The 23,293-nt window shown below is 51.8% G+C and overlaps 1 protein-coding gene across 5 annotated transcripts; it reads left to right on the forward strand.

Moving 5' to 3' along the window:
• Positions 1 to 40: 40 nt before the first annotated feature.
• GPR156 (G protein-coupled receptor 156) lies at positions 41 to 22,503 on the forward strand. Of its 5 annotated transcripts, XM_032447340.1 has the most exons (11): positions 41 to 6,255; positions 9,604 to 9,811; positions 10,423 to 10,559; positions 10,747 to 10,879; positions 11,011 to 11,121; positions 11,214 to 11,339; positions 11,837 to 11,932; positions 14,194 to 14,430; positions 15,283 to 15,441; positions 15,675 to 16,215; positions 16,621 to 22,503. In XM_032447340.1, exons 2-11 carry the CDS (start codon positions 9,707 to 9,709, stop codon positions 16,854 to 16,856), a joined length of 1,881 nt encoding a protein of 626 aa, XP_032303231.1. In that variant the 5' UTR covers positions 41 to 6,255; positions 9,604 to 9,706; the 3' UTR covers positions 16,857 to 22,503. The 5 variants fall into 5 exon arrangements, with proteins under 5 accessions (XP_032303231.1, XP_015730223.1, XP_015730232.1 ...); XM_015874737.2 differs by having other exon boundaries at positions 41 to 6,659; positions 15,675 to 22,503; XM_015874746.2 differs by having other exon boundaries at positions 15,675 to 22,503.
• Positions 22,504 to 23,293: the final 790 nt, after the last annotated feature.

The following is a 23,293-nucleotide window of genomic DNA, read 5'->3' on the forward strand; positions in this document are numbered from 1 at the left end:
TTACAAAAGGGGCCGAGAGTGGATTAGATCTGTCCTGTGCAACCAGCAGTAGGTGAAACTTGCAGAAGGATTGCTGAAACTCTTGGCTTTTGGAGCCCATTTGTAACACATCAGAGAATGTTATAAGCAAGAATTCATTTTGCTCGTGTTCCCAAGATCTACTCCATCCCTTAAAGATAGAAGTAATTAATGGCAGGATCAATCTAAGCACAAGAGAGGGCAGTTTTCCATCAATCTAGAGCAACAGTCGTGTAGTTCTTGAATTGTTTCCCTCTTCCTTATTCTCTAACTCAGAGACCTGTTGATCGTTTTTTGAATGTTAATTTCCTGATCGTGTTAACTGTGTTCCCATGTCTTGTGTAATCCCATGTTTCCTTCTACATCCTTAATAGTTTTTTGTGTTCTGTTGCCAAAATGTCTCAGATCCTGCTGTGCAGTTACCAGATGTCAGTGCAGGAATGTGGTATATTGGAAAGCCGGACGGTGAAAAACAAGAGTTGCTTGATATTAACTTAATCAGGAACTGCCTCAGACATGGTTCAACTTCGCATGTAATGCAAACCTCTCCAATGATGCAGCAGTAACTGTGGATTACTTTCCCCCCCGAGTCCCACTTCTGACCAGTATTTTGTGGTGGGAGTGAGTGTAACTCCAGTTTCAGTTCAGTGGCTGCTTGCAGGGAATACTGTGTGCAGATCCCTTCACTCTTATCTTTGTCCTGGCCTGGTGCTCTACTGGTGGCAGCTCAAGGCATGCTGTCGTACTGCTGAAGGATTAACATGTGGTCAGAGCAGAGTGCCATTGGGGTCTCTAAAAGAGTATATCCAAAAGATCATAGAATCATTTTAGTTGGAAAGGACCCTTGAAGATCACCTAGTCCAACTCCTGCAATGAATAGGGACATCCACAGCTATATCAGGGTGCTCAGAGCAAATTTCTTCTGCAGAGCTTTGCAGACAGGTAGGAAAATTCCACCTTATCAATAGTGGTTTTCCATTATTGGTGGATGGCCTGGTGTCCATAGTAAAAATGACTTTATAACAAATGTGTGTAATAATGTTGAGAAAATGCTGTGCTTTTTGCCAGATCGTGTTATGTAGTTGCTGTCCGTGGACTTAATTTGGTAATAAAATGTCATTTACTCTGGGGAGAGCTGTCCTGCTGCACCTCAGGAAGAAGAGCTGTGTAAGAAGGAAGGCACTGACCAAGTCTTTGCCAGCCAGACAGCGGGAGCAGCGTGGAACAGGGATGGACAGCAGAAATAAAGGGCCTTCTGTTTCTCTTCATAATGGCTCTCTGCCTCAAGGTCTTTTTTGGAGATGGGAGACATCTGGCTTTGGGAACATCCTTTATGTCAAGCAAACAGGTCACTGCAGTTTCTGCGCCTCTGTCATGGATCCATTTGTGCTGCAGAGTTTCTCCACTTTCCCCTGCTCCTTAGCAGAAGGCCCACAGCACTCTGCTCGTAAATCCTGCCTGGATGTGGGTACCTGAAAGCACTGTCTGCACTCAGTGCTTCGTGTGCTGTTACGTACAGTGCTGCTGGAAAGAACAGACAGGAGGATTTTAAAACACTGACTGGATGAACATAACCAAGCGCCCTTTATTGCTGCCATCAGGAGGAGCAGCAGCAAGGGGCTGCTTGAAAAACTGAGCTCAGTGTTTTCATCTTCAAACAAACACAGCACTGTGTTTTGCAAAGTTAACGTTCCCTGGTTATTCTCTCCACATATCTGGGGTTAAACCGTGCCTGTTTGTTTGTGTCTCTCTCTTTAAAGCAGCAGCAGCAGACTTCTGTGGAGAGATGCAATCATGAAAGGCCTTGCGGAAACCCCACGTGACTGGGCCGGTTGAAACATGTTTTAAACAATTCGGGAAAGTTTGAAACTATTTTTGGTTTTCTCAGTTTACAACCCCATCTGCCCACTCCTCTCTTTCAAAGCCCTGCCTGAAGATAACCCTTCGTGATGGTCTCAAGGGAAAGAGCGGCCCTAACACTGGCTGTGCCTGGTACTGTGGCCTGGTCCTCTCTGGGCACCCTGCCCATAGACCTGGTTTGCTGAGCATGTGGAAGGGAGATGTATGGCCTTAAGAGCCAAAAGCCTTCCTCAATCAGCTGCTGCCAACCTGTGTGCTCTGGGCTTGTTATGGCAGCGGGTGTTTACATCCCTGAGCTCTGAGGGCTCTTCGGCAGTCAGCCACAAGGGCATGAGCTGCTGTGGAGTGCGTCCAGGAGGGCCTTCATCTTTTGATAGAGTGCCTTAGGCATTGCACCCTGAGCAAAGTATGGAAGCTCTGATTTATTGCTGTAAACTTAGCCTGTGCTGTAGTGGCTGGAAGAGCCCTGGTGAGGTGTATCCCAGCTCTGGGCCTCCCAGTGCCAAGCAGCTGTCTGTGGCTGGTGCCTTCCTCCAGGAAAGAGGGCAGAGGGAGGCCATGCTCACCACATGAGGAGGCCAGCCTTCTCCTTGTTCACCTTGTCCTCATTGCATGTAAATGACCCCACGCGATGCCATTTGCACAGCAGATGATTAGCAGGGCTTGCCTACCTTCAGCGTGGAAAAATGAACGTGGCTTTACCATTATGCAGTTGACTGTTTGAATCCAGAAGCTTATTTCTTGAAGGTGAAACCTAATGATGCTTTGCTGGGACAAGATGAGATGCACTCCTTCTGATCCGGATGTTACTGAAATAAGAGTGGTGTTGCCTGTGGATAGAGACATAACATACTTCATGGTGTGTAAAGGTAACAGGCAGCTCCTTCCCAATGGGTGGGCACGTAGCACGTCAGAAATAGGGAAGCATGCCTCACAAATGGCTATTTATTTCTCACTGATAGTATTAAGGCACTGTCAGATGAGTCCCCCAGTGACATCTGGGATGGTGGGGAGATTTGTAGGTAATCATGAACCAGCGAATCCTGCTAATGGCTGGTTCATCACCCAAGAAAAACCTTTTCATCTTTCCAGAGACTTCTTTTCAGACGGCCGTAATAGCAGTAGTCCTGGTCAAGGCAACCACAGGAGTGGACGTGGGTCTGTGGTGGCTTTGTTCAGGCAGCACATTAATTCCTGAACTCCAGAATAATAGCCCAGCATCAAAAAGGCTCAAATGGCACTCGAAAATAAGACTGTTCTGGTCATCTTCAGCTACTGCTCCAGGTGCCAGGACTCTGTATTTTCCCAAGCCTGCTTCCAGAAACATGGGGGATCCCTTGGGTTTGACCAACTACCGCAGGAGCTGAGTTTTGTGAGAAAGCGTTGACACTGGAACTATTGGTTAGAGTGATAAAAATCCACCATTGCTCATTCATTCTTCCTGCACTGAGGAGCCTGAGCATCATCACAGGCCTGAGAGGTTTCCACCGAAAACAAACAAGCTGTCAGATGCCTCCACGATCTTTTATCTGGTAATAATTGTCTTCTCTCTGCGGATTTCACTGGCAAACATCTATTCATAAACTTTTTCAAAGGCTCCTTTTCTTAAGGAAAGAAAAAAAGAAGGGTGTGTTTCTTTTAGTTTTAAAGGAGACCAGGCTGAATGGGTTTCAAAGCTTCAGAGGGCTTACAACGTCGGGCTGGTGTGCGTAGCTCTGTGAAGTAGGTGATTATAATGCTTTTAAATGACAGCAACCTCTCGCACCAAAAGCTGCTGCGGTTGTAAAATATTTTCCCATCTCAGTTTCTAAAGTTCGGGGAAAGCAGCCCACAGTCACTGCTTCAAGTTTCTTAGTGGCAAGGAAGTGGCAAACGTGTTTATCTGAGTGCTTTAAGTTCTGTTCTAGTGATCCCGGGCCTGACTCAACCTTAAAGGATGTGGGAAATCTATTACCTGGCTTTTAGGTGTAGGATATGGACTCAGCAGCAGGGGGTGAGCCCCAGGTCCCCACTGCAACAAAAGACCACCCGAGAGGGACCGTAATCAGCAAAGTGCTTTAGATTAGTAGCTAGAGCCAGAAAAAAAGGGTGCTTCTGTTGTGATGAGAGTTAGATCCACGTTAATAGAAAGGCTTTGGGGTTTGTTTTTATTCTCTATTGTTAGAAAGAAAAACATCACAGCGACGAAGTATTTCTTCTGCTTCAGTGAAGCGCTGAGCTGAGGTCACCGTGTGACTTCATAGGTAGTCACAGACTGCTACAATTGAAGGAAACCATCATTTACCACCTGTTATTTAGCAGATGGGCACAGCTGAAACACAGCACTGCAGGAGGCTTTGTTGTTTCCTTATCAAATCCTGTGAGGATGTGATACCCCCTGAGACCACTAAGTGCTGCTGGGCTTGGGTGTTGCTGGCCGCAGCGGGTGAACCCTGAAAGCTTTGGTGGTTCACATTAGCATCAAAGAAGCTGGCTGCTTTCCCTGGGTTCCAGCTCATGCTGAACCTTTAATAATAACACACGAGGACTCAGTATTACAGGAAAGAGCAGGCTGGATTATTGGGCACACTGGACATGAGCAGTCGCCTACATAAATTAGCTGAACTCCCGGTATCCTGTGTGGGCATGTACTGGGGCCTGTGCAAAGCTCAGATGGATTCCTCAACAGCTCTGTCCTTGGAGGTCTGTATGGAGCATTGCTGTGGGACACCAGTGTGGTTCTTCCATGAAGCACTGACAGACTTTGGAGGAGTTCAGTCATTCATTCACCAAAAGAGTTGCCACCCACCAGCTGTGGCTGCCTCTGGCCCCTCCAACCTGGCCCCAAACGCCTCCAGGGATGGGGCACCCACAGCCTGTTCCAAGATGTGCTGGGTTTCTTCCTCTGTCCTGCCACAGAAACTTGTCAGAGCTTCACAGCTTTGGGAGACTCCTCCCATTGTTATATTTGTTGCAGTTAGTTTGCCAGAAGGTTTAAATATTGCCAAAGCCACGACAACGGACACTTGAATGTGCTCTGAAAGAGACTCATTCCCTCAGGATATCGCTCTCAAAAAAGGAAATGATCCCAACGAATTGGAGAGGCTCTTGTCAGAGATGAAGCGATTGGAGCAGAATGGATCAGGGAGAGCTGAGTGCACCACCTGTCCACCAGCAGCTCATTGATTGCGGGGAAATGGCCGAACAGGGGCTGAATGATGTGTCAGGCCCGAGCCCTCTGTACCTGTCTGACCTCCCGTCAGGTGAATCTGGGATCAGCCTTGTTTGCATAGGAGACAGGATAGGTGAGCAGGGTGTTGCTCGCAAACCAGTTTCCACTGGTGGGAGTAAACTTGGATTCTGAGCACAGTGGAAACCACGCTGGAGCTGAAATTCTGGCTTCAGACTGCGCCATAGCTTCTGCCCCATCCAACCTGGCCTTGGAAGCCTCCAGAGATGGGGCACCACAGCTTCTCTGGACAGTCTGTGCCAGCGCCTCCCCGCTCTCTGAGTGAAGAATTTCTACCTAATATCTAACCTAAATCTCCCCTCTTTTGGTTTATCTTTTGGTTTATTGGTTGGTGGTTGTGGATGCCCCGTCCTTGGAGGTGTTCAAGGCCAGGTTGGACGGGGCCCTGGGCAACCTGATCTAGTAAATGTGTATGTTTGGTGGCCCTGCTAAGCAGGAGGGTTGGAACTACATGATCATTGGGGTCCCTTCCAACCCGGGTCATTCTGTGATTCTGTGATCTCCATTCCCCCTTGCTTTAGAGGACATGTTGCAGCCATTGGCTGCCACATGCTGAGAAGATGGCAAACGACAGATGTTCATAGTGCTTCATGTCCATCACGGTGCTACCTGATGTAGTGTTCGGGTACGTTGCTGCAGGCTGTGTGTGTATTGGTGCCCATGAGCAAAACCAAGAGGGAGCACTCTATGCAGCACACGTGTGACTGATGGCCTCAGTGAGTGGGGCCAGGATGGACATCTCAGGGCAGTCATAGGCGGTCAGACAGCAATTCGGATTAATGAAGTCTGATGTTCCCCAAACCGAATTAAACACAACGTGCAGTTCATCCCAAAGGAAAACTTGGACTGAAAACTGAGTAGTTTACGGGGAGTTCGGCAGGTGACCGAAGCCGTGGTTGAAACAGAGGCTGATTTTAACACTGCGGTGTAATGTGAACTTTTAGGATGGAAATCCCACCTGTAACAAACACACCGACCCCACCGTCTCCGGAGAGACGTTAGTAACAGTTCCACGCGGTGCAGCCGTTACCCAGCTCCTTGGAGCGCCGAGGCTTCGGAGCTCAGCGGCAGCGAGAGCGATCACTGCGCACATCACGAGCTGTAGGGGAGGGAAACACCCGCTTGGCAGAGCTCAGCGCTTTCCAGAGGTGATGTGGGGCCGGGACGTGAACCTGGGAGCTGCTGGGGGCTTTCGGCTGAAGGAGCCGGGGTAGAAAACCAGGTCACATAGAGTTGGGAGAGGCTGGAAGTTAACGCGTGCGCCGGGGCTGCGGGAGGCGAGAGGGAAAGAGAAGGAGTGAGGATGCCGGGGGCCGCAGGGTCTGTGGGTGGGACAGGGAGCTCCCGGCCCCCGGATTAAAGCCGGGACCGAGGGAAACCGGGACCCCGGCGGGGAGACGCCGAGCCGGGCGGGAGGAGCGGGGCCGCCCCGGCCCCTCCCCGCCGCCCGCCTCCACCGTGCCGAGCCGTGCCGAGCCGAGCAGGACGCAGCCGTCGGCAGCCCCGAGGTTCGCAGCTCGGCGGCGCTCCGCACAGCCTCGGGCCGGTGCAGGTGGGTCGGGGGCTGCAGCGGGGGGCGAGCGGCTTTGGGGCCCCGCTTCGGGGAGGTGTTGGTCGGGGGGCTCCGTGCTCGCAGCGCTTGGTGCTCGGGTTGCTCCGTGTTCGGGGTGCGGCGCGGTGCTGGAGATCACCTCCGGCCTCGCAGCGGTGGTGGGCGTGAGACGGTATGATGTTTTTTTTTCCCCCTCTTTTGAAAGTGCCCGCACCCTACGGGCTGCGCCGTGCAGGGGATGCTGAGCAGGAGCGGGTTGGCTGCGGGATGCGGGGATGGGAAGTTGTGGCTCCGGTGAGCTCGCTTCCCGGAACACACTGGGTTTCATTGGAGTGGAAGGAGCAAAGGGAGGAAAGGCTGCGCTCAGCCCCCCAGCGGGGCAGAGGGTCCCGTTTGGCCCTGCAGCATCCCCGCTCCTGCTCACTTGCTCGGGGGCAGCGTGCCGGGAGCGGCTCACGACATCCCCGCTCGGCCTCGGCTGGATGTCAGCGCTGCACAACGCCAGGGCCGCGTATTTTCCACTGCCCCACGGCCACCCTGCAGCCCCAGCGGGGCTCGGAGGAGAGCGGGGAAACCGGATCCCTGGAAACTGGCAGCCGTCGCCCGGCCGCAGCCCGGGTTGAGTTGCAGCTGGCGTTTCTTGGCGCCCTTGATGTGCCGGCATCGCCTCGCCTGCGCCCTGCCAGGGCGAGCCCGGTGGGAGCTGGCGTGGCTCTGACCCACACGGGGCACCTCCCCAGGAGGCAACAGAGACTGCTCTGCCTCCTGTTTGGGGCTCAGAACCTGTCATCCGATTTCCAAGCTCCCGTCTGATTTTAAAAGGCAGGAATCATACAAATGATGGCGAGCTGTTCTGGGTTGGCAGCATCCCCTCTGCCCGGCTTTGCGGTGCCGCCACCCTCACCCGACCTGCGGGAGCACTGCTCAGGGCCAGTGTCTGATTGCAGGAGCTCCTCTCTGCCAGCTCCTGAAATGCTGAGCTCCATCTGCAGCGCTCAGACCTCATGGAAGCATCCCGCTGTGGCCTCTCTGCACTTCCATAGCTCAGCAGCGAGGAGAGAACCTCTATCTTAATTAAGTCCCACACACCTCAGGTTTGAGTTGCTCCTGTAAATAGCAAGCTAGATGGCTTTTATGGGTGCAGTTATGGAGAGCGGTGCAGGCTGTGCCTCCCTGTGGCTGCCAGCAGTGTGAGTGCCTGGAGGCCACAGCTCGGGGTTATGGCTCAGAGTGGCGCGTTGGGACAGGAGTTGGATGGGAATGGCTGGGAAGAGGTGGATTTGCAAAGAGGGGATGGAAGCAGGAGGTGACGGCATCGGCAGCATGGATGGGCAGCCAACAATGCTTCCATATCTGGAAGGTGGATGAGGATGAATGCATGGCCACTTTGTAGGGGTGGCTGGAAATGGTTCATGGGAAAGCTGGGAGGGGAGAGGAAGAGGCAATGCTTGAATAGCTGTGTTTGGAGGTGCTGCCGTGAGCGTAGCTTGGGATTTTTTTGGCCGCCTTGGGGTTGGAGATGCTGCAGGTTTCTCAGGTCAAACGAGAAGGGATCTTGTTGGGCAAGAACAGCAGAAGGGAGCAGCGCGAATCTTCCTTAGAAGCACCAGAGTTTTCTGAATTGCAAAACCCATCTCATGTCACTCATCTTACTAGAAAAGCTATCAGATGGCTCGGTGGTTTAAGCGTGGGGCCTGGCATCCCGTCCTGCTGGGCCTGCTCCCCACCAGTAGGCCCCATCTCCCATCAGCGGGGGCATAAGATTAACAGAGCCTCCTCCTTGGACTCTCTCAGGTTGGGCATTAGGAAAAATGCCTTCTCAGAAGGAGCAGTGAGGCAGTGGCACAGCTGCCCAGGGAGGTGGTGCAGTCGCTGTGCCTGGAGGTGTTGAAGATATGTGGGGATCGTTCCGTTATTTGCACATTGACTTGTTTGGTTTTCCACCTTTGGATCCATGGAGTTGTGACACTGCCTTGTTTTTGGGTGGAAGCCTTCAACACTAGGTGAATAATGATTAGGTGAGGTGAAACCTTCATCGGGCCTGCTTCGGGCTCAGGCATTTTGCGTAGATTTTTCAGCTTCTTTAAGTTTGGGGTTTTATTCCTTTGCTTTTTCAAACAAGGATCTGAAAGCAAAGAGAAACATTAGAGAGAGTCAAGATTTAAACGTCACCAGTGTTATTGCAGGATGTTTATACACCCATATACAGTTGCTCATCATCAGCAGACAAGTCATCTTGGGACTAGGAGAACCTAAAGATGCAGCTCGACATTGAGTTAAATGCAAATTGCCTTTGACCCAAGTGCTCCCAAGGGGCAGCTTCATGGGGAGATGTGCTGGCTCTTGGGGCGGCTGGGCATCACTGTGTTCACCCAGAGGTGCCCCACGAGCTCCCTGCAGACCAGTGTCCATCTGTGAGTGGTGGGACAGCCTCACCTGGTGCTGGCCTTTTGCTGTGCACGTGGTGGTGGCAGCTTTTCCTTTCCAGGAGCTTCTGACCCACGAGGTGCACCTGAGGAAGGGGAATGAATGGTGGTGCTGGGCCCTTTAGCTGTGTTTTGGGTCTGAGCTCGGGGTTCATGTGCTGGGGCAGCATCAAGGAACACTCCTAGAAAGAGTTTTTGCCTCCCTGCCGCTACCAGTAAGCAGGGACAGAGCTTTCGTGCATCCTCCCCAGCTGCTGGTGGCGGGAGCCTCGCTAAGGGCCGTGTACGGGAAGCTAATTAAAACCAGTGACAATGGTAATTGGGTAGGGATGCTTGAGCTTAAGTATGACCTCATGTCTAAAATGGTAATGAAGCCTATTAAAATCCCCACCGAAGAGGAGCAAAGGAGGCAGTGAGAGTGCATGGGGGCCGGGGTGCCAGGACTGGCACATGCCTGGCCTGGGCTCTGCACTGGGGGCTGGCAGCCGCAGTGACACCCACTGCATGTTGTTCTGCAGGGCACCCAAAGGGGCTGGGCGGGACGGTGCGGGATGGCGCCGTGTCAGCTGGGCACCCTGCGCTGAACCAGAGGCTGTCTTGGATGAAGGCTGAGGGTGTGCTATGGAGCTGGGTTTCAACTGCTCTGAGCTCTGCGATGGCCAGCCTGGCTTCGGCAACCAGGATCAGCAGCGGCGGATGCTGCAGGAGCTCTGCACTGTCACTATCGTACGTTTCCTCCAGGGAAGGGGATTTGGGAGGAGGGATGGAGAAGGGCATGGGTCAACATGGTCCCCTCCTGCTAGAGGCTGCGCTCTGGGTGTCCTTCTCCGCCCTTGGCCTTTCCCACCCCCTGCCACTTCAAAGGGCTTTTCAAATATTAATAGAGCAGCGTTTAATTAAAAGTCACCATCTGCAATAAGAGGCACCTGTTCCCAGTGCCGGGCCAGCAGGAACAACTCGGGGACGTGTGTGCAAGCGCTCGGCTCCACGTGAGGCTGCCGCAGGGACCGGCCGAGTGCAGCCCCTAATGAGAGGGCCATAAGCTGCTTGGCTCCATGGCCCTGGCAGCTTTGCTACAATTAATATTCCCCCTGCTAGGGCAAGGATTTACTCTGCTCAGTGGTAAACAAAGCGCTCCATCAATTTCACACAGTCACAGGTCGCTGATGTGCGGGGAAACAGCAGCTGTTTTGTGTGTGTGTATATGAGAGATAGAGGAGTTTGGGAAGCATGGTTTCATGTCCTTTGGTGCTGAGCAGCCATGCCAGTGAAGGGACCTCCCTCACTGGGAGCCCCAGAGATGTCCTCTTCCTCCTCACCCCTTCCACCTTCCACAGACGTCATCTGACCGCAGTGCAAAGAGCTCCCCATCCTTCTCCGCTGCCCTCCTGGGAGTCGTGTGGACGTTTCTGACCGCAGGAGTCCTGCTTGCTCTATTCTTCCTTGCCTTCACCATCCGTTTCAGGAAAAACAGGTGAGGGCCTCCCTTCCTGCTGCAAGGTCTTGCCCTGGGCTCAGGGTACAGGTATGGCAGGGATGAGCCTGAGGGACAGCACGAGACAAGCAAGGCCACCCTCATCCCTGCAAGGGGACGTCGTCCCGGTGCTGCTTGGCCGCCGTGCTCAGTAACTGTCACCACTTCCCTGCTTTGTCTCCTGGAGGATTGTGAAGATGTCCAGCCCCAATCTGAACATTGTGACCCTGCTGGGCAGTGGCTTGACTTATGCTAGTGCTTACCTCTTCGGGATTCAGGAGCAGAGCCTGTCATCGGGGAAATCAGAAATGCTCATCCAGGTGAGCAGCGGTTGCCAGGATGGGGGCCCTCACACGTGTCTACGTGCATGGACATGGGTGGGAGCGGGATATTAGTGTCAACTTCAGCCCTGTAGACGTGTCCCCAGCCTATCTCCTTTCCCTGCCTGCAGCTGCGGCTCTGCCTGCTGTGTGTGGGGACCTCTCTGGTGCTTGGGCCCATCCTGGGAAAGAGCTGGAGGCTCTACAAGGTGTTCACCCAGCGGGTGCCGGACAAGAGGGTGGTGAGTACCGAGTGCCCAGAACGGCATGCAGTGATTTGGGATGGCTGTTGCTACCACCACATCACACTCCTGTGACACTTCCACATTTGCAGATTATCAAAGACCTCCAGCTGCTGGCAATGATAGCGGTGTTGGTGTTGGCGGATGCTGTGCTGCTCTTCACGTGGGTTTTCTCCGACCCGGTCCAATGCTTCCGGAGCTTCAGCGTCTCATTGCGGGTAATGGGATGGTACAGTGCTGTGCTGTGTCCTGTCTGAGCTCTGTTGGCAAAGTTGGCCAACAGTTTAAGCTTTTGGAGGGGCTGTTTGAAAAACAGGTAGAGAGATGAGCTGTGCAGCCTTCTGTACGCTCCAGGCTAGGCTTGTGTCTATGGCCTATTATATAGGGAAGGATCAACCACAGACCTGGAAGCGGTATCTGGTAGAGATACCGAGCAGTGGTATCCTGGTGAATGACCAAAGCCAGTCTGTGCAGGTCATCTGGGTGCCACAGGAGAGCCCCTTGCCATCTGCAGCTGCTCTTGGAAACGGCATAGGCGGCCCTGAAATACCACAGTTTCCCTTTAACTGTCTTCCTCAGCAGCACCAGGTTTGGCATTTCCCTTTAGGAGTGTGCAGAGGAGACTTGCTTGGGTTTGCAGACCCATCTGCCCATTGGCCTGTCTGCTCCTGGGCAGGGCAGCAGTCTTCATTTCTGCCTTCCCATTGCCTTGTAGGCCACAGAGAAAGGCATGACCTGCTCAGTGAACCGGATGCAGTCCTGTGCATCTCTTTATTCCGATCTTTGGCTCGTTCTCGTTTTAGGGTTTAAGGTACGTAACCCATTTATTTGATTCCCAAGCCACATGTGCACTGCAGATCTCAGCAGCTTCTGTTCACCCTGAAATCCTCTCTTCTCTATTCCTTCCCTCTTGTACCCCCTGTTAGCCACTCTATCCCTGCTGCCTCTCCAGTTCTCACCTTGTAGCCACCCACACCTCATCTCTCTTCCTCCTTACAGCTTCTGCCTTAATATTTTCTGAAGCTCACTTCTTCTATGAGGTTTCTCTTGACCGCCCACCCCAGTGATGCACCGTGTCCCTGAGTCCTCTGCCACCACATCAGGGAGGTTGAGGTGCTGACGACAGGTGCTTGGTGCCTACCTGTACAGGATGTTTATCGGCTTAATTATACCACCGAAGCTCACTTTCACTGGTGTAGCGTTGTACGCAGCCATTCATATTCCAGGAGAGTTAGTTATACTGATGTAACTATGTAAGTGTAATTATAGCTGTAATTATCTGAAGTCTCATGTGTCTTTGGACTGGCAGAGGCTGGAAGCACTTCAGCGAGTAGATTTTGGTGAGCTCACAGCTTGCCCTTGTGCATGGCTTCATTTGCTTCTGACTCATCGACCATCTACCAGGAACTATAGGAAAAAGAGTAGACAGAGACCTCCAGACACTGTCCTTCTCCCCCCTCTGCTCCATTTTAGAGACATTAGCTTACCCAGCCTCGTCTTAACAAGCCTTTAGTGCTGGAGACTTCAGACCTCTCCTGGGCAGCCACTTTCAGTGCTTTATCTCCATTCCTGATGTCGTCTCCAGTAGTGTTAGGCTTCTTCAGGGCTCAGATGGGAATGCCTCTCCTGAAGGCTGTTTTTGTTCCTCCATTCACAAGGAAACTTCTTCTGTCACAGTTAACCTTAATTAGCGGTGCCTTCAGCCTGACCCCGATCCTATCTAGCAGGTATTTCTTTAGTGGTTTCTCTGGAGTTAATCAGGACTTACACTAATGGGAGAGCAGGCTCCATCTCCATGTGTATGTAGCACTTCTTATCTTCCAAGGCATTACTGTGCTCAGCCCTTTGTGAAGCCACTCAGTGTATTATCCCGCTCTTACTGGCACGCAGCAATGGGCAGCAATGGTTTGCCAAGGTCATCAATTGAATGAGGAGTGCAGTCCTCTGCTCAGGATTTAAAACAACAACAACCAAACTTAGCCCTGTGCTTATTTAAAGCTCCAATTTACCGGATGGCAGTGTTTTTGTCTGCGTCCCTGGCAGACTATGTGAATTTTAAATGGCATTTTGGTGCTTGCCCTCGGGACGTGTGTTTGGAGGTGCCCCGTGGTGAATGCTGTCAAGATCCAGTGAATGTGGTTGTGGTCCAGGCTTGATTGACTGCCTAGATCTACTTTCTCACACTGCCGCTGCTCCCTGTGGTAATTCACAGTGATCTCAGATTGAGAGTGTATCTGGGCTCTTCTCGATGCCCAGATAACAATGTAAGATTTATTAGCAGCAAAAGGCTGGCAGCTGCACTTGCTGGGTGCTGCAGGGGTAATGTAGGAGTCACATTCCTGCTGTTTGGGTCCTTGCATTAGCAAGGAATGTGTTAGATGGCATTTCCAAAGGATGCTTACGGCTGATCATGCCCTGTGAGACAGAGGAAGGCATGAAACACTCAGTGCTGTCTGCCATTGTCAGCAGGGAGGGGGCTGCTGTGCACAGAGCCCTTCTCCAGCCCCAGCACCACCACTGGAGTCAGGCAGGAAGCAGGGAAGTGAAAAGAATTGAACCGAATGGTTTCCCGGATTTCTATTTAGAGGCACCAAGGACATCCTCTCCCCTCCAGCCTACCCCCCGTCTTCTTCCGTCCTGCTGTTTCCTTCTACACATCCTTCTGAGCCTCCTTTCTGCTCCGTCAGAGGTGTGTTGTTGCAGAATGTTCCCCACTGCCGCATCCCCATGTTGTTGCGGAACGTCCCTGAAGGGACTTGCTTCTCTCATCTACCTTGGCTGCTCCCACTGCAGCATACTAGAGAAAGTATTCCCCATCTCCAGGCCGTACCCTGCCCCATGGCATTCCTGGTCCCATCTCTGCCACTGGTCCTGCCTTCCTGCCCAGCTGATGCTGACACAGCATCCCTGTCCTGTCTGCTGCTCCCTCTGGAGTGCCTGCTACACACACACAGGATGCAGGACGTACCGGGGGGCCCTAATCAGGACATGTGGTGGGAGCTGGCCTTGGGACGCCATTTTCCACGCTCTGCCAGCTCTGTGCTGAAGGCAGACCCTGGCTTCTGCTTTCAGAGTGTGCTGCTGCTGTACGGGACGTACCTGGCCGGCCTGACTGACGGCGTCAGCTCTCCACCAGTCAACCAGTCCCTAACGCTCATCGTGGGGGTCAACCTCATCTTCCTGGTGGCCGGCACCGTTGTTTTGGTTCACCGCTTCTTCCGCACTTGGCACAACTTGCTCTTCGGTATCACCTCTGGAGGCATCTTTGTGTGTACGACCACGATCAACTGCTTCATCTTTGTCCCCCAGGTACAGTGCCAGCTCTGTGATGTTAGTGGAAAAAACAGCGAGAGGAAACAGCTGTTTGCTTAGAGTTGGGTTTGGAGGGATGTTAGGGCTCGGGGAAATGAGGTGAGGAAGGGAGGAGGAGCTGAAGCTGAAGGAAGAACAGATCTGTGCAAGAGTTGAGGGATCTCACCCAGGCACACAAATACCTGATGGGAAAAAGGTCACTGCCTGCATTGGTGACCCTCCTGTGGCCAGTCAGTGCCATATAAGCACAGAGCCCCAACCCCTGTGTTAGCAGCTCTTGAGAAGCCCCCCGCCTGCACATGCTCTCTGAGCGAGGATGAGTGGCTGAGCTGCGCTGCTTTGTGCCTTCTGCCTCTGCTGTTCCAGTGCTGCAGCCTGGGGGCCTCGAGCATTTTATTTATCCTGCGTCTGTTAATTCATCGCCTTGTTTCTCCTAATGGGCTCGCTTGTCTATTGCTCGCCTGAGATCGATGAGTGCTGTGAGCTGGGCTGTGCAGAGCACTAGACAAGACAGACCTGAAGCACTGCGGGTAGACGGCTTGTCACCAATGGGTTGGGGCCAAGGCTGTGTGCAATTCTCTCTTTGTTATAGGGTTGGAGGAGGGGGGGGGGGGTGGACTTTTGCTGCATGTTTGAAGGCTGCAATACAGGCAGGAGCTGCCTATCATGGTGTTAGAAGCCAAGCTGTGGAGAGGGCAGTGTGGCTGTGCGGGATGCTCCTAGCAGCATCATTTCACTGCCTGTCTCCATGCTCATCTATCACAGCTTTTGTCCCCTGTGCCCTGTCCCATTGTCTCCTTCTCCCTGCTGTGGCTGCCTCCCCCCAGTAACAGCTCCTTGTGCCTGCAGCTCAGGCAGTGGAAGGCCTTTGAAGAAGAAAACCAGACTCTGAGCCACATGGCAAAATACTTCAGCAGCCCAAGCAGGAGCTACCACTCAGTGTACAGCGAGGAGCAGCTCTACCAGCTGATAGAGGAGAAGAACGCCATGAAGCAGCTGCTGACAGAGGTAAGGGACTTGATGGCCCCTCTACCCCAATCTTGGTGGGGTGGGCACCCCCTCATTACACCTCCACCCTCCTCCTGAGAGGACGAGCTGGTTTGTTTCATCATTCTGTGTCCTCGTCCTGAAGCGTCAAAATTGGGGCATAGCCCGTTTTTCTATTAAAAAGAAAAAAAAAAAAAAGAAATGCAGAAATGAAGTGAGAGTGGAGAAGCTTGACGCTTGTTTGTTTGATGCAGAAAAATGCCGTGATTGAGAGCCTGCAGGAGCAAGTGAACAACGCCAAGGAGAAGCTGATGAGGCTGATGTCAGCGGAGGGTGGCTGCAGCCCTGCAGTGTTGAATCCCTGCACCCAGAGCACAGGGCAGCATAGCGACAAGTGCAGCAGCGCTGGGGATGTGCCCATGGAGAACTGGTCTCTGGATGTAGAGAAGGATGGGCAGCAAACTTCCTCTGTGCCTCACAGTCCCGTGCCTCCTAACAGCGATGCTCAGGACCTCTGGAAACATGTGGACCATGAGCACAGACTGATGGAGGAGCCTGAGTGCTCACCAGAACTGCTTTTTGACATGGGAAACAGCCTGGAATGCAGCCCAGAACATGCCCAGGAGTGTGGAATGCTCGCTGAGAAGCTTCCTCTGGAGCAGGATGCCTTAGCTGCTGTGGTTGTAGAGCATCCCCCCAAGGTCAGCTATGTGAGCAGTGACAAGCTGCAGGAAGTCTTGCAGGAGCTCAGCCTGGACAGCAGGACCTGCAGCCCAGCCCTTCCGATGCACACAGGTGGGATATGGAGGGCACAAGAGGGGCACCCAGCCGTCCACAGCTCCCTCACCCCATACCCGCCCTGGCGGTGGCAGCGTGTCCTGATGCCCCCCACCTCCACTGGCCTTCCTGTATCCCCTCGTGCCTGGTGCACAGCAGGCAGCAGGCTGGGAACCCAGAGCCACGGGGAACCAGGGTGCCACGGGCTGGGTAAGGAAAGTGAGGGGGCTGGCAGGGGACTCCCCCAACCATCACTGTCCTCTCCCTCCATCCCTGCCAAGGGTTGGCTGGGGCTGCGGGGCTGGGCGCTGAGCGGCACAGAACTAGAGGGTCACCGCAACGCTTCCCTACAAGACTGGCAGCAGCGGAGTAGCCTGGGGGTGCCAGCACGTTCCATCCTGCACTCTCTTTACCATTACCCAGACTCGGACTCCAGCAGCAGCTCCGAGGAGGAGTTTCCCTGCCGCCACCGGCCGTGTTGCCAGCACTGTCTGCAGAGTCCCTGCGGCCCTCTGGGCAGAAGCAGCAGCAGCAGCAGCAGTAGCAGCACAGAGACAGATATGGAGCCTGGCGGAGCCATGGGACGCTGGCTGGAGCCCCAGGGCAAGACTCAGCCCGTTGTGAACTTCAAAGAAGATCTGAAACCCACGTTTGTGTGAGCACAAGCACCCATGCCTCAAAGGCGAGTGCCTCCTTCCTCCCCAAACACACCATGGGGAAGGAACACATTGATGCAGAAGTGCATCACTCTTGGTTGGGGATGGCAGGAGAGCTCACAGCCTGTCCCACCTCTGAGCCAGGCTTTGTGGCCCAGTGCACGTTGGAGGCTCTCTGTTGAGGCTCAGTAGTATTGGAATTCAAGCGTGGAGTCCAAAGGTGACATCTCTGGATGTGGCCATGTGTTTTATATGGCTCAGTTGCACAGTCATAGGTTACACTCAGGTTGGCGCTGAAGGAAAGGAGAACCAAACAGTCTTAAAAGAGGATCTGAAAAGGTCCCTCTTTTTTTTATCTTTTTCTTCTCTTTTTTTCTTTTACTGCTTTTCTAAATTTTCCTGGGGCTTCTGTGCCCCACTGTATGTCTTTGTGGTAGGTGAAATAGTCTGGGATGGTTTAGGTTTGTTGGTTTGTTTAACTTAATGCGGTTTGTTTCATTTTTGTCTGAGAAATACAAAGACCAGTAAATGTGTTGTTCACTGTTCCTGTTGAAATGTGTGTGAAGGCTTTTCAGTGTGTGGCTGCCACCGTAGAAGGAAGGGGAGCTGAGAGCTGGAGCCCGGCCTGCAGGACCCAGTGAAGGCAGGAAGCAACTAGTGCTGAAGGGATGGCACCAGATGTGTCCCCTACAGCCCTGAGCAGCCCGTTCCGTGCCCACCGCCCTGTGGTGCAGCCCTTGTCCCTGACCCCCAGCTGCCCCTCCCCTGGCACAGCTCCATGCTGCCTCCATCAGGCCTCCCCTCAGCTCCTCTGCTCTGCGCTGAGCACACCACAGGACCCCAGTGGCTCTTCACACCCCTTGCCCTCCAGACCCTTTGCCCTCTACATAGCCCTCCTTTGGATGCTTGCACATAGTTTTATGTCTTGAAATGGGAACGCTCCAGAGTGTGATCCCAGTGCCCAAGGTCCACATCCTCTTGAGGCCCTGGTGGACCCTTCCCCAGCTGTGAGGGCAGCCAAATGGTGGAGACTTATGGAGGGGCTGGGCTCGGATCTATGGGGTTTGTTGCTCTGATGGGATTCAGGGAGATGAAAGCTCTCCTTGCTATGGGATCCCCGGAAGAGAGCATGGGATGTGGGGTAGGAGAGTGGTGCCAACAAGATGGAAAGGGTGTGTGTGAGCAATGCCTGGTGCTTTTGGTGGGTCACAGCTCCAGCCTTCTCCCATATCCAGCAAAGAACAGATTGAATCCAGGTGGGAAGATCCGAAGCTCTGTGTGGTAGACCAGGCTGCCTGTATGTGAAAGAACAGAGAGATTTGATGGGCTGCCTTTTATTGCCCTTAGTGTTATGGGTTTATCACATTGAGCACTGCACACTGCAGGCCTTCCTGCTGCTTATCTTTAGGTTGTGGTATTTAGTACTTAGTATTTGGTTCCCCCATAGCTCCTTATACAGCTCCTTATACACAGCCTTTTGAGGAGCCTGTCTCCTTGTCAGCTGATTCAAAACACCTTAATTAGGGCTTTGCCTAGAACCTAAGGTGACCCATGAAGGACCTTTCCCCAGTCTGCAGAGAGAAGAAGTGTTGCTAACCACAGGACATTCCTGTGGCCATGTGAAGAGCAGCAGCTGATGGCCCTGCTTCTATGGACAGAGTGGGTTTTGAGAAGGTGAGAGAGCACTGACATCCACATGTCACCTCCACAGGCCTGAAAGAAGCTGTGGAAGAGTTGTCCAACAGCCACGAGGGCTTCAGTGAAGCTCTGTCCTGAACACTCCTGCTTTCCTGAGCCCAGACACCAGACCAGTCTCTTACCCTGTTCTTCACACATGCCTCCTCCTTGGCCTCTACTTCTATGTATTCCTCCAACTGCAGCTGCTGATCTTACCCCAAATCTGCTCTTAAAGCCAAGGGCAGCTAAGCTGTAGATGTCCATCTGTGAGGCATGAAGCCCATGGGTGTAAGCAGCACCCTGACCAGAGCTTTGTGCTTCAGAAAGTGATCCCATGCTTAAGGGACAGGAAAAAAAAACAAGAAAAAACAACCATACATAAATCAGTGGGTGCTGAGATGGTAGGAGAAGCCTCTCCCAGCAAGGTCTCTTGCTTTCATGTCTACACCACTAGCTCTCTCCACTGTGCAGGAGCCTGCAGCTGAGCTGAGCTGGTTTTCCTCCATCTTCTGCACCTGCAGCTTTATGCTTTTTGCTGTCAGAGCGCAACCATTTACGTAAGGATTTGTTTTTCTCTTTTTTTTCTGTCCTAGAGCTTCATGCAGACAGGATGGGAGCAAGGGACTTTGTTCTGCCAGGCAGCTATATAAAGCGCTCAGTGATTCAGCATTTACTGTGCCTTACACAGATTCCTCTGTTATCATATCAGCAGGAATGCGGGGCTAGGAGGGATCTCCAAGTCACTGTCATGTTCCCTTGCTGTGACAAGCACTGAGTCATGAAGTCCCTCTTCTTCATTTATCACAGTCCATCTCAGAAGTCGCTAGGAGTTTTCTTGGCAGGTTATTCCGTAGCCTCACTCTGACACTGAGGAAACTTGTTTCTGATTTCTAGCCCACAATTTCTTTCCCCGAGCCTATTTTTATCCATTTGTTTTCATGCCAGTGCTGCCTTCTTGTTAATAGCTTTTCTTCCTTCTTTAACCTGCTGTCTTATATGCTGATAGAGAGTGGGGCTTTTGCTTCCCAGAATCGTTTGTCTACTCAGACAATAGATCTTCTATTTCTAGTTCCTTCCGGCAGCCCATAGCTGCTGCTCTTCCTCTAAAGAGCTCGTCAAGTACAAGAATGGGGCCACGCTCACCTTTCAGAAAGCAGACAAGAAGAAATAATCATCATTAGGGCACCAGAAGGGCATGCCAGAAGTAGGCAGCTTTACTAGGGGTCAGCAAAAACATTTTCTCTGAAATCTCATAATGGAGCAGGGGGTGCTGGTACCCATCAAGGGCTGGCTTTACCAACAGCAATGTACTTGCAGAGGGAGGCCTGTTCATCCCTCACATGCTGATGTTTCCTTCCAGCACATCTCCTGCAAGTTCCAAGAGTGCACCTGCGCCTAGTCCTGGAGAGCCTGTACTTGTCAGAGCTTCCCATGGCTTAGGACACTCAGTTGCCCAGAGAAGCTATGGATGCCCCATGCCTGGAAGCATTCAAGGTCTGGTTGAATGGGGCTCGAGGAAGCCTGATCTAGTGAGTGGCAGCCCTGCCCTCAATGGTGGAACTGGATGGACTTTGAAGTCCCTTCCAACACGAGCCACGGTTCTATGAATGGCATTCCCTTTTTATTGGACACAGTGAATACAACCAGCAAGATACCCTCCCAGAGGTGTGTGCTGGTTTCCAGGCAGTTTCACCTTGTATCTAACTCAAATTATCAGGGCAATAAAGAGTACAGCAGGAATATCGTGAGCTGACGCAATCGCACCGTGCATTTACAGCTCAGCTTGGCAGATCCACGGGCAGTGGGATACACCGTAAGTGGTTACAGCAAATTCAAGTTGTTGTTTGAAAGCAGCTGCGTTTCTTTAAACAGCTCCCAAATCCAGGTGCTGGATAAAGGCGATTCCTGTGACAGGTGAACCTTTCGTTTGCTGGTGGATTATGCTTTCACAAGTGTCAGCTCATTTTCTCGCTATTACAGCATTTTTCATACCAGTTACAAAAACACATTTAATGCTTTCCTGTGACCCATTCTTTGTGACTCCCTGACAGAAAGGTCTCATTCAGCTGTCATTCAAGTGATTCAAGTGGACGCAGGGCCAACTCCCTGAGATACATTCAGGCTTCCTTAATATGTATTTACAAAAAGCCTTTTGAGTGCTTCCCGAGGGGGGCCACAGAGGCAGGTCAACCCTTCAATGAACAGGAAAATGAGAGCCAATGCTCCCAGCCCTTGTGGCTTTCTTAGCCAGCAAGGCTTGAACCCCAGCATGAATCCCAGCATTCACTGGAAAACATGGTTGAGACAAGGGAAGGTAGGAAGGAGATCAGGCAGCGGGCTGGAATACATGCGGTGAAGACTGATGTTGCTGTTGAGTAATCAGTATTTGCTGTATTTGGATGATTTGTTCACAAACAGCTGGTTTTAGTGAATCAGACCATAGTTTTGTGCACGCTCTTGCATGTATTTGTGTCCACCCTCAAAGAGGAAACGTCCCAAGTTCCCAGAATCACCCCATCAGGAACTGACTGGAATTTGACAGCTGCAAATCAGAAGGAGCCAAGAATTCTCCTCTCCATCAGAAATTCATTCATCTGCTGAAATAAGCGTGAGATTTCTACTACTAAGCAGAGATATCTCTAGATGATGGTGACATTAGAAACAGCCCCACAGGTGAGGTAATTCCACTGTAGCATTCTGCTATGCAATCAGAAGCTGGGCTGAGGGGGGCACTGTTCTACTAGAAGGGTGATGCCCCTAAGCCAGACCCAGCAGGGGCCTATTTAATTTGCAACACTGGGCCTTTCCCCTTCTGGTCCTGATGGCCACCAGTCCCACAGCAGGAGTTAAGGTCAGTTTTGCACTGACCACCCATCTTACAGGGCAGCTGGAAAGATACGGACATTGTTTCAAAAGTTATTGGTTGGATTTTTGCATGGGTGCCAAGATCCATGTTGCTGCAAGCTGAGCAACTGAGTGTTCCTCTCTCCCTTTACAGGATTGTTATAAAATGATTTCCCCCTGTGACCAGTCTAGGCTGTTCTAACGCACACTCAGAAATGAAGCACTGACTTTTAAAAAGATCTTCCTGCCCTTAGGGTGACAGATGAAAGAACAGGTCACAGCTTTGTTCTGCTGCAACGTGTCTGGAAGTGTTGAGTGGCACGCTTTCATTACAGCAACATTTCCACTTGTCTCATTGTTTTTTTGCAAGTTTGCAACCTACCTGTAGTGTATTAAAGGAACTGCTGGGATGACCAAAACAGCTATGAGACACGGCTTTGCTCATGTCACTTAGGCAGCAATAGCCGTCTCTTGGCAGCTGTGTCTGTTGAACAGAGTACGTTGGCTTCCACCTGTAACATAAACCTGGTGGCATTTCTCAGCGGCTCAGCAGGCGTGCCCAAGCCCAGGATAACATCAGTTCATTTAATAAGCCGGAATATTGGCTTTACAAAATAAAGTCATCTGTTTAAGAGAAGTCCAAGGACGGTGCTCACATCACTTCGGCAGCTTGAGCGTGCTGCTGCTTTATCTCCGCCTTTGACTTTTGTCCCCAGTCTAATACCACTGTTTTTATGACTCTGCAGTAACCAGCGGAATCAATTAATTTAGATGTTCCAGATAACGAGGAATTTGTTCTGCAGCAAAAAGGTCTCCAATGAAGACTAAAATGTTAGAGGCCCAGAGCGTGCTGCAGTTAGTGATTCTTTGATAATGAGTGAGAACAGAGAGGAGAAAAGCAAGGGTGAAAGAAGATGAAATACCTACTACTTCATTATCTGGCATTAACATCCCAGTGTGCATTAAGGCTGCATTCTCCATAAAAATACCTTGGGTTCACTTGCCTATCGTCTCCTAAAAATCGAGGTGTTATACCAAAACGTTCACACCGAGTGTTCTGGAAGAACTAAAGTGAACGTGATTCAGGATGTTTCCAAGAACATGTCTAAAATAAATGCATTTTCTCTCATTTCCATCACATCTGATGGGGGTTTTTGTTTGTTCGTTTGTTGTTTTTTATATCTGAGACGCTTCATCTCCCTCATACTGCACAAACTGCACGTGTAACTTCTGTGGCTACTGATATTTTTATGGGCCTTAGGATTCAGCAGACAAAAAGCCGTCTCCAAATGATCCCTTGAAAGCCCTCCTGGAGCACGCTCCGTCTCCTTGCAGCTGCCAGGCTTTCTGCAGGTGGCAGCCAAGCGTGCTTTTCCCTGCAAGTCACTGCATCGCGTTGTGAAATAGGGCACTGAGCTGGCAGGGAAGCAGTGTTTTTTTCAGTTGTGCGATGACCACCATGCTGGTGCTGAAGCAAGATGGCACAAGAAGCAGATGTGAAAGCCAGGAAAGGGTGAATCTGACTGAAGAATGGGTTGTGTCTTGGGCTCGAATAGCTAGAGAAGGACAGAGGATGAAGATCTTTGTTTTCTGAGTGAGGATAGAATGGATTAAGCCACCAAGGATTCAGGGTCTAAGAGCTGCTGGGGAAAAGGTGAGGTGCTGCTTGTTTTCAAGGCTCTGGAAAAAGATGGGAAATGAGAGTGTAAGGGAAACTGTTGATCACAGCCTGAACCTCTGATTAACTGTCCAAGGCAAGCAACAGGTCAGCTGTGGGAGCACAGGTGAAGTTAGTTCAGTTGTGCTCCTGGAAGGGCTGGAGCTTGACTCCACCTCTCCTAGATCCCATTTAAGGGCTGACCACCACTAAGGTGGCATCTCTTTCTGGTGATTGCTCCTGTATGGAGTGTTTGTGGTGA

The sequence above is a fragment of the Coturnix japonica genome, chromosome 1 (assembly GCF_001577835.2).
Source record: "Coturnix japonica isolate 7356 chromosome 1, Coturnix japonica 2.1, whole genome shotgun sequence".
Lineage (NCBI taxonomy): Eukaryota > Metazoa > Chordata > Aves > Galliformes > Phasianidae > Coturnix > Coturnix japonica.